Genomic DNA, 10,495 nt, shown 5'->3' on the forward strand with positions numbered 1-10,495 from the left:
GTCCAGTACACAGAACTGCCCTGGGAAACTAAAGTACATGGACACTGTACATTGGCTATACATCCTTGCACACAGCTTCTCAACTGTGCAGACCTTGTATTACTACCAGAGAGCTGGTAATAATGCTTCCCCTGCCACGCCTTTACTTTGACCGAAACAAGTGTTCCTAACTCTCCACTTCTATGTCCACATTAGTACATGGTGACATCACATTTTAATCCATTTACTCAATTTTACATACTGGGAAGAGGTTCAGAAACTGAGATCCACAACAAATGCAAGCCATTTATGAACACTGGCAGCTATATGAACTTCTGCACAAACACCCCCTGCAATAAACTCAATTCCTCCTTACAACCCCACCTCCACCTCTTCATGTCTCCAGGCCTCACAGCACTCGCTTCTTTGCCTCTTTCACACATGCACGTACTTGTATATGTGTGCTTACTTAAGCATGAGCAGAGCCTTACACATCTCCAGCAGCTTTTATGACGCTGTTTCAATACTCCCAAGCCTTTCTTCACTTCAGAGACCCATTCCCAAGCCCCTCACACAACTCTGGCTAGTTGGGCCAAGCATAGCAACGTATACATGTTGGTCAGCAACAAAACCGTGAGCTGAGCTTTCCCTGCCTTCTTCTCAAAGTAGAGCTCAGGGTATGTTAATCTGTTTTCTCTCCTGTAGCCAAACGCAGATTTTCATTTTTACTGAATTGTCACCAATGCTCTTCTGCCAGGTGTCACTCACATTCAGAATCATTTAGGGAGAAGAGGAAGGAAAGGAAGGAACTAACTAGAAGTGACCACACACGAGCCCGGTTCTGAAAGAAACCAGGTTTACAAATAAAACAAGTATCACTTACAAGAGATGGCACAAGTGAGTATTTGCCTGTACGTACAGATGGTGGAGTCACCTAAATGATATTCATTCCAGAACCAAAGGGAAGATAACAAAAAGGATGACATCAAAGGATTAAGAAGTTTGATGGGTAGTTTAAGGAAACAATCCAGTCAGAGGGTGGATCTGAAGGGCACAGCACATTTCAGTGGTGTGCTTCTAACTAATAAAAGAATCTCTAACAGCTTAAGATGGACCATTAGTACCCGTAAGAGCTCTGTAACACCAGTATTCCCAACAATACTGTACTTACATTCACTAATTTCCTTGTGATCTGCAAACCAGTAAGCGCTTCATTTCCCACAGGTCTGACTTCTGAAGATTTCTACAAGAGACCCAGCTCTCATATTAAAAGATGACTTAACAATTTAGACCAAGAATACTACAAGTGCAACCCCAGCCACTCAAACCTCTTCGAAACTATCATCAGACTGTGTCTTCACAAACCTAAGCAAGCTACTTGATTACTTATTTATATTTGAATTTCTAAGCAAACGCCAAATAAATTTCCTTTCAAGAGTAATTTGGCACTGAAAGACGACAAGACAGAGATTAAATCAGGCCGAGAAAGTTTCAGACTATCATTTCCCGCATGGATAGGAAACTGGGAGCTTATGCCAGTCTCATCAGAAATTAGGACGAATCTTCGTATTGACAGAGCGGATCTTTTGGCAACTCTATTGAATGAAGCACATTTTATGCCAAATGTCCTGAACACCCAGATAACAAGACAAATTTCTACACAACTGAGGAACTGCACATCATGCACCATTTCCTCTTGGCCAACATTTCAAGTAAAGCTCAGCTAAAAAAGAAATTACAGTTTCATGTGACAAAGAACAGAAGAATTTCTTTTTCCACATCCCACAACAAAAGCAGTAACCTCAGGGTAAGGCTTGACACCTGATCCACAGGATTGCTATTGCCCGTTTTATTGAGGTGAAGACAGCCTCTGTGGCAAAACACATTGCAGCATATCACAGAGCTGCCTCTTGCAAATTTCTTCAGATATCTTTGTATGGGCACAGTACCAGAGTTCAACGATCTCCTGATTACACAGTGGTTTTTACAAGAGGTAAGTCAACTGTATTTGATGCCCTAGTCACAAATGAAGTAATGTCTTACCTCAATCACATGGGGACGAACAGGTTTTCTCTCTTTTTTACTTCTAGCTATACCCTTTATAAATTTCTCTACTTCTTTAGAGGCTTCTGGTATCTGATGAGGTGTTGCATTCACTGAACATCTGTTAAAAACACATATCAAGTTTTTAAGTATGGTTTTGCGATTTTGGACAGTCCTTTATAATTTGCACCACTTTGTGCTCCTAAACATTTCCTACTCAATCATCAAAATGTTACATCTGCGGTCACTGATAATCACTATCACAGAAAAAAGCAAAATACTCATAAATCAGCATTTGATGTGCAATTAAAAAAAAAAGTCACAGTCCAATTGTGGGGTTTTTTTGCTTGCCCAAGAACACATTTGGACTTTTTAGCAGCAGCTGTCAAACTATTCCTGTGCACAGGACAGGACGACATCAGTTTTGCGAAATACAAGTGTCTCACAAAGAAACTAATGCCCTCGGTATTCTCTCTTCACAGGCAGACTTATCTGTATGGTTCAAAACCATGGTATTTCCATAATTTCATTCATCACTTCATGCTTTGCAAAACAAAACTTTGCAACTTATGTCACTCCAAATGGACTTATTTTTGGAACTAATGTGTCTGATATTAAACACCTTAAAGTGCCCTCTTATTTTTTCCAATATATTCGTAAAGCAGATTTCAGAATGCCACTGTTTTCCTTTTAGGAGAAAAAAAATCCAAACTAAAATGTATTCTACTGTTACAAAACAACAGAACAGTATTTGTCCAATGGGCACCTTGAAGGAAAAAAAAAAAGAAAATGACAGAATTTTGAGTATTTCTGTAAAATCGCCCAGGCCATTTACACACTTGTGGTACCAGTTACATACGAAATTTGCCGTAAGTTTCTCATACCTATTAAAATTGAACAAAATAAGCCATAGCTACAACTCTGTAAGCAAGGAGGATTTAAAGTAGTAACATTTTTCCACAGCTCTTCATTGCACAAAACCCCAGTACTCCATGAAGTGCACTGAGAAATGCAGATCCACAGGCCATGGCCTCTATTTAACCTAATGCCCTTTTTCTTTTTAGCTGGAACACACCTGATGTTGTCACTATTTAATAAATACTTCTTAATGCGTGGTAGTTTGCGTAGTATTGGTTTAATATCAGACATTTCTGCTATCCTCTTCATCAGCTTCACCTGTGTGGGAAGGGAAGGCAGAAAGATGACAGATTAAGCCAACAGAAAGAATTAGCGAAAACAAGCACTGTCATTCTCAAGTCAAGGATTTCGGCCTTGCTGAAGGATGCCATCAACTTTTTACCTGATCCATCCCACTGAACATTTCTTGCAGTTCTCCAGAAGGTGTAAGGTTTTTGCTGGCTCTAATAGAGGCATATAAATGCCCACAATCTGGAATCCCGTTTGACAGCTCCTGGGCAGTCTTCTTAACCAGCACCCTGAAATGCTCTTCCTCCTCAAACTGGGGGCTGAAAAATAGCAGTATCAGCTTGCTAAGTCTCATGCAAAAGCACACCAATGGAATTTATAATAACGAATCATTCATCACCCCAAGTTCAACAAAGAGCTTTTAAACTGTCAGCTCTCCATTTAATCCACTATACAGTCATGCAAATGATGGAATACTCAGGTTTAGCAACTGAGAACGACTAAAAACAGTTATAAAAAGAAATCCAAAAGTACAACCTCTAAGAAGAGAATGGTTGGGGGGAGAGGGAAAAAGAAAATAAAAAGAGAACCCTAAAATACATGCAAAAACATGAACAAAAGAAAACCAATGTACTGTACTTGTTAAATATTTCACTCCATAAATGCATCATGTCTGGCAGATTTCTATCCAAGCACAGAGATGAAAAGAGCACACCCTGAAGAAAAAAATAAAAACAAAACAGAAAAAAAAAAGGCTTCACACAAGACAACCAAAGCAATGGCCTAAGAAACGTACAATAACTTTCATGAAAGTGATGCAATGATGCCAACCCAATGTTACAAATCACAAAACCAGTTTAATGCAGGCTGTGCTACTAAACTCAGAGCAGACATGAAACGTGACTGTTCTTCACACAAAGTAAGCCTGTCAGTTCCTCCTTAACAGAAACAAAAATTCTTATTTTTCACATCAAGTACAAATAAAACCGCTCTAAGGGTGCACCTTTCTGCAAAGGAGTCCTCTAATTCAACTCCAGGATCCATGGGGAGCAGAACACAGCAGCAAACCCCCAGGTTAGTCTAAGAATAAACCTCAAGAAACATTGCTAGGACTGTTATGCCCAATACTGACACCTAACGATCTTGTAAACATGCCATGTATCTGAACCACAGCAATCTCTGTGTATAAAACTAAACCATTCTGTCCTCTACCCTCTGCTTCCAAACCTTTTTACAGCACCCACAAATATGGTGACAGATGCTAGTGAAGCACTGCCTTAAAACAGACAACCACATCAAGCACAATCCACATCAAGCAGTCCCCTTAAGATGAAATACTAGATTAATTCAAATGTCAAAATTCTATCTTACACAAAAAGGCACGAGTCCTTTTATACAATACATTCTCAATACACATTAGGTGATCCTCTGCTTGGGAGCCGACTGACCCTTAACTATAAAGCTGTTATTGCAAGTGGAACATCTTGAACTTTATGATTAATCTACCTGTTCATACACATCCAGGTGTGAATCATCTGGAATGATATGTGGGCTGACTGACATCCCACCTGTTTTGAGTTCTATTTTCTGGGCTTGTTCTCTGTAATCAAGGGCTCCACATCCCATCCTGTGAAAAACAAGAGAGATTTATTTCCATTTTCAGTGGATGCCAAAACCAGGATCCATATGGCAATACTAATCTAGTAACTAAACAACTTGGAGCGTTATCAAGCAAACATAGTATTTCACATCTTATAAAAGCTTCACACCAAACTTCTCCATTGAAACGTCCTGTTAAGTCAAAATGGTGTATTAAAAAGTGTGCCTGTGTACAGGCTTGCTACCAACACCCACATGGAACTACATTAATAACATCACATAAGCTGTTAACACTAATAAAAAAAACCAGATTCCTCCCAGCCCAGGTTACTTGTTCTGGTCTGTGCCACTCTCTCCTATGATGGGGCCAGGGTTTCTGCAACTCGCATGGTGAAATTAGACCAAAAACCTATCCAAGTGAAAACCTTAACTTCTGCTAGGGTATTTTTAATTTTTATGACTTTTCCAATCTGCTCAGGAAATACTTGTGTTGATGCTGAGGAGCAAGGCAATGCAGAGATTGACAGAGAAGGGGAAAGGAGTTGGCAACTCCGTAGGGAACAGGGAAGACCACTGTTTCTGCAGGACACCAACTTAACAGCATTTCCCTCGTATAATAAGAACAGATGCTGAAATTATTAAAAGCAAGACTGTTTCAGTAAGCTTTTTGCTTACAGCCTGTTGCTTCAGCTTCTAAGAAAGTAAACCTCTCACTTTGTAATGACATTGCAGAAGAGTGGCACGTATGGTTTGAGCTCCTCGGGAAGCGTGTTCAAGCTGGAAACAGCTCTGAAATAAACCACTCCGTTGGTCGGCTGAGCACAGAACTGCACAGGAATTTCATCAGCTAGGGATGAAAAAAAGACAAAAGCAAAGAACAACCAACAGCTTCCTACTATAAACACATAAGAGCAAAACAATTTCTTACAAGATCTTCCCATCAAGAGTTATTTTCTGTTGACACTTCAGAGCTACTTCTTGTTTAAGCTGCACTGAATGCTGGACTGAAGGGGTTTTACTCTGCCTGTCCATGGTAAGGCAAAGGATACCTGGACAATCTGAAGACAGAACTCTGTTGAGAGAGGTCACATTTCAGAGGTAATACCCAAATAAAGGAATGGCAATTTGTTTCTAAACAAGTGAAGACGTTTTTCTCCCTTATTTTTTGCCTTCACCACCTCAAAAGCTGGGGAAAGCAGGTTCTTGCACTGTACATTCTCTCTAAGCTAAGGCATTAGAATATACACATTAGAATTTTCATAAACCCAGGTCACTTTAGCATCAAAACTACACAGTACTTGATACCTGCTGGCAATTTTGGGTGGGAAGTGTCCATTAGAAACATATTACAGAGTAGTATTACCCGCAAGATTTTGGCAGAACTGTAACAAAACTGAGATCTACAATTTCCTGTCTCCTATCAGTCCATGGGGTAGCCCCTGCCAAAGCAGGGAGAAACTTGGACTGAAGTTATGAAGAATGATATAGATTTCTTTTTCCCCCCATGTCTCCTGTATGTCATATTCTGTAAAAAACAGGTAGGGAGGGAAAGCAGTAAGGAAGGCTCGCTGCACAAGCTGCCAATAGTGCTGCACCCTGGTAAGTCTTTGGAAAGTGGGGAGATTGCTCAAGAGCAGTGGGGCATGCCCCGAGAGACCCCTCTGACTGTCAGACCCCGGGAAGGCAGGCGGCTGGCTGGAGCTGAGCACAGCCCTGCATTGCCCCTCGGAGGCGACGGCAAGAAGCTCCGGCAGATCGGGTGCAAACTGCCTGCTGCAGAGGTAGCGGACTGAGGGAAAGGACCAGAAACAGTAAGTACATATGCTTTGCAAAGAGCAAAAAGAGCAACAGCTGGGCACGCAGCTCGGTAATAATCCAGTAGTGCTGCTCTTCTGAGGACAAAATAGTGGTTACACCAACCTGCGAGTGTGGTCTCCAGCACAGTGAATGGGATTTTAGGCTCAATGTCGGACACTTTTAGAGCGGGGAGACAAGAGGTATCCTGAGGTTTGCTTTGAAGAGCGATTAATTCCAAACCTAGTAAGGAGAGCAGAATACCACTTCGTCATTTTCAGCTTTTAGTGTAAGTGCATTCAAAACCCACTGAGGTGATGCAGACACAAAAAAGCAAGAGTTTGAAGTTTAGAATTTTCTATCAACAATTCTTTCAAATACTTTACTGAAACAAATTCTGCAGATCATCACATCGCAACACTTTGTAAATTCTCTTTCCAATCGCCCCTTCACATCCTGTTTACAGCAACATTCAATTTAAACCCCGAAGAACTGACACCTGTCAGGCCATCCTCTCACCCAGCTCTGCGAACACCAACCCAGGCAACCCAGACCTTGCAGGTAAGAACATCTTTCTAAGCCATTCCCCCCAGTTCTTACCCCAGTGCTCTGTCAGTAACTCATGCAGATAAATTGTGTTTTAATTTTATATTTCAGCCTTTCAGATTCTAGCTGGTCACCTCTAGTACTCTAATTTACTTTCATTACTAGAAAGCCTCATCCGATCTTCTGCTCCCCTATCCCCCACCTAGTACCAAAGCTTTAGAAGATTAACACCGCTTTTTTGGAGGATTTCTGTGACTAGATCACTGTTTTCATAAAATCAAGTGACTGCCCTGGGTTTCCAAGTTTAAGTTATTGCCCAGAGTAAGTTAAACAACGTTATTTTTAGAGTTGGCTTTTTAAGCAGAAAAGGTAAGAAATAAAATCACAAAATGTAAGTTTTATAGGAATATGAGGCAGACCTCATCTGCTCAAAAATAAACGGCTTCAAGGTAACTAGTGGGATTCATCTTGTACTTAGTGCAAGTTAACATGGAAAAGAATAAGCAGATCAATATTTTGAAACAATTTCCTTTCTTCTGCCCAACTGGAGATGTTGATCACTGTATTTTTGAGTGCTAAAACTAATGGAATACACCAATCGCACATTGTAGTGTAAATACTGCACCACGTAGACCCGTAACACATACACAAACTTCCCACAAAAATCATCCCTTTCAGATCAAGTGCTGGAGAGTGCCTGAGAATTTAAGATATTCTATACAGCATCAGCTAAAAAATTGGCTATGCTTTTAAGCTGCTACCCCCTAAAAAATATGAAAAAGCATGTTAACCTTTTTCGAAGATTTCGGTTTTTTCTTCTTCAGAAAGAGCATTGACCTTTTTTGCCAGCTTTTCTGCTTCCATTTTTGCTTGTTTTTCATGGTAGTCCTCCTCTGGACTCATTGACAGAGTCAATCTATGTGGATTATCCTGCAGAAATATATCCCAAAACAAAGGATTATTAATTTTGAGGGCAACTGCCTCCTGTTTCACCTCAGATTATTGCTTCATCGACAGCAGATAAAAACAGTCTGCACCACTTGGCTTGCGTATTATCAAAAGTATCACAAACAGGTGATATGAACTCTTCACACAGAATAGTCTGCTGCAAGGGTGGGGAAGAGAGACAGCTTACCACAAGAACAAGCATGGACAACCTTCTGTGTAATTTTAGTATAGAGTCAGAGTCCCTCAACAACACACAGTACTCATTAGTTTAATTACATCAGGGTTAAACAACTGTACATAAAGCTACAGAGCAGCACACCACACGTTTTATCTGGAGAACGTTCTAAGATGGGGAATCTGGTTAAATCCAGAAGGGTTTCATTAAACACCTCTTTCAACCTGCCCAAGCATGAGTGCAGAGAGATCCCATATGATGCAAAATGTGCATGCCTTATCCTGCTCAGAAATACTTTGCATCAGTCTTGCTGCCAGAGAACTCCATGCCTTATGCAAGTGTCACAACCGCTGTTGAATTTCTCTTTGTTTATACCAGACTATGCAATTTTAATAACAAAATTACTCAAGCAGCTTCCATTTTGTATAATAATGAGAGGCCAGTCAAAAGATAGTGACCTCAAAAGCTGCCCATTTCAAAGCAGGAGTCAAACAGCAACATCTGTCACTGACAGACACTGCCAATAATTTGGGACAATGTAAACTCATAAAACAGAATTGGATTGTCTCCCCCGTGCTTATGCGGAAAGACTACAGAAACCTGACTGACTACAGAGTTTAGAGGGGAATGCAGAATTAACCAGACATATTCAAATCGACAGGATGAACAGCATTCTCTGCCTCACTCCTTGTCTTCCTGCTTTATTAAACTCCAAGCACAATGTACAACAGCGCATAATTTTGTGAAACAAGAACATTCAGCTATTCTCATTACTTCCTACTGAGTCATGTTTTTGCCTTAGCCCCCTCACCAGAACTGCATAGTAAAGAACATTTTAACATTTTCAAAAATACTGCACCTGTATTTCTTCCCTACAAAAGCTAAAACTGTAACAGCTCCCTACTACTTCCAGACATTAATAATGCCTTTAGGAAAACAGATTTCAATTGATGCCACTGTCTCTTGTTGCCTTAGAGTATATGAGAACCAGCATGTACTCACTATTAAATCATGCTGGCCGTTACCTGTAACGGATATGCCCTCCAAAACAACTTGAACAATCTGACTGAAAAAAAACCCCACCACACAAAACCAAAAAGCCAAAACCCCACCACCACCCTCCCACCCCTCAAAAAAAAAAAAAAACAACCCCAAAAAAAAAACCAAAACAAAAACAACCACCCACCCCTATTTCTGCACTACCACTGGATTTTTTCTTTCTGACATTAACTAATTCAGGGCTTCAGAACTATTCACTGTTATAATGCCTCTACTGTTTCTATGTCTTCACCAACTCCAGTAGTATGTATGGACAATAAAGTAAGAAAAAGAGCAGAAAGCAATTGGCACTGACAGCAAAATTCAGACAGCAGTTCAGAGAACATGAGGAGCACCAGAACAATCTTACTTATAACCAAAGTCTTTTCAAGGAAAAACAGATACATCTTGCTATGCCAACACATAACTAGGTCTCCAATTCCCTCTTCACAGCCCAGCTTCTTATTAGGAGATACCCATGTGCCCTTCTACATCATCAGCATACAGCATTACTGAACTACCACAGCTCAGTAAAACATTAGTGTTTTATCAGTGTTCTAGTATGTATGTTTCCAAATGTCCAACCAGACCATTTTTTCTGTTTTGAAAAGTTCTCACTTCAATCATTCAAAATTCATGTGCCACATTCAGAAGTGCTGCTGTTCATCTACACCTAAAAATAAGCAGTATGGTTATTAAAAAAAAAATATCCTCGGTTTAATTTTCAATACAAGATTGTGATTTAAAAATTAATACTGAAGATATTTTTCCATAAGTTTGCCTACCTTAAAATATGTTTTAACTTTTTCCTGAAGAAATGTGGGATTTTCTTTAAGGCACTGCTTGAACCGAGAGACTTTATCTGCAATCTGCAGAAGCTCCACTGGATCCCCATCTTGATTCCAGCAGGAGGCTATATACTGAAAGGGAAAAAATAATTAGGTAAGTAGGACAATCCGTGTGCATTTCTATAACTGACATCTATGTTCCAAAACCACATTATCATTTATATTTGAATTGCAGACATATAATGAGTAGTTCTAATATATTTGACAGGGAAAAAACCAGCTGAAATCTTTGTTCAGATTCAAAGGACTATTCCATCATCATCTGTCCCTTGTTCTCTCCATTCTCTCCTCTAATTTTATCACACCAAACCACCTATTTTATTTAATAGGTGTGTATCTGTAGTCTGGAAATCCTGTAATATTCTTTCTTCCCTCCCAT

At 40.0% G+C, this 10,495-nt stretch overlaps 1 protein-coding gene across 3 annotated transcripts in view; it reads right to left on the reverse strand.

Moving 5' to 3' along the window:
• The window catches only part of PITRM1 (pitrilysin metallopeptidase 1), a 28,680-nt gene that overhangs the window by 5,085 nt on the left and 13,100 nt on the right, over positions 1 to 10,495 (reverse strand). For 2 of the 3 annotated variants that reach the window (XM_037386840.1, XM_037386843.1), the window contains exons 13-22: positions 10,054 to 10,188; positions 7,899 to 8,037; positions 6,688 to 6,804; positions 5,482 to 5,614; positions 4,675 to 4,795; positions 3,808 to 3,884; positions 3,323 to 3,488; positions 3,098 to 3,198; positions 2,023 to 2,143; positions 1,151 to 1,222 (exon numbers count right to left, since the gene is read on the reverse strand). In XM_037386840.1, coding sequence (XP_037242737.1) covers positions 1,151 to 1,222; positions 2,023 to 2,143; positions 3,098 to 3,198; positions 3,323 to 3,488; positions 3,808 to 3,884; positions 4,675 to 4,795; positions 5,482 to 5,614; positions 6,688 to 6,804; positions 7,899 to 8,037; positions 10,054 to 10,188 — 1,182 coding nt within the window. The remainder of the gene's footprint in view (positions 1 to 1,150; positions 1,223 to 2,022; positions 2,144 to 3,097; positions 3,199 to 3,322; positions 3,489 to 3,807; positions 3,885 to 4,674; positions 4,796 to 5,481; positions 5,615 to 6,687; positions 6,805 to 7,898; positions 8,038 to 10,053; positions 10,189 to 10,495) is intronic. The other variant, XM_037386841.1, reaches the window with a different exon arrangement.

Source organism: Falco rusticolus, chromosome 4 (genome assembly GCF_015220075.1).
Source record: "Falco rusticolus isolate bFalRus1 chromosome 4, bFalRus1.pri, whole genome shotgun sequence".
In the NCBI taxonomy this organism is placed as follows: domain Eukaryota; kingdom Metazoa; phylum Chordata; class Aves; order Falconiformes; family Falconidae; genus Falco; species Falco rusticolus.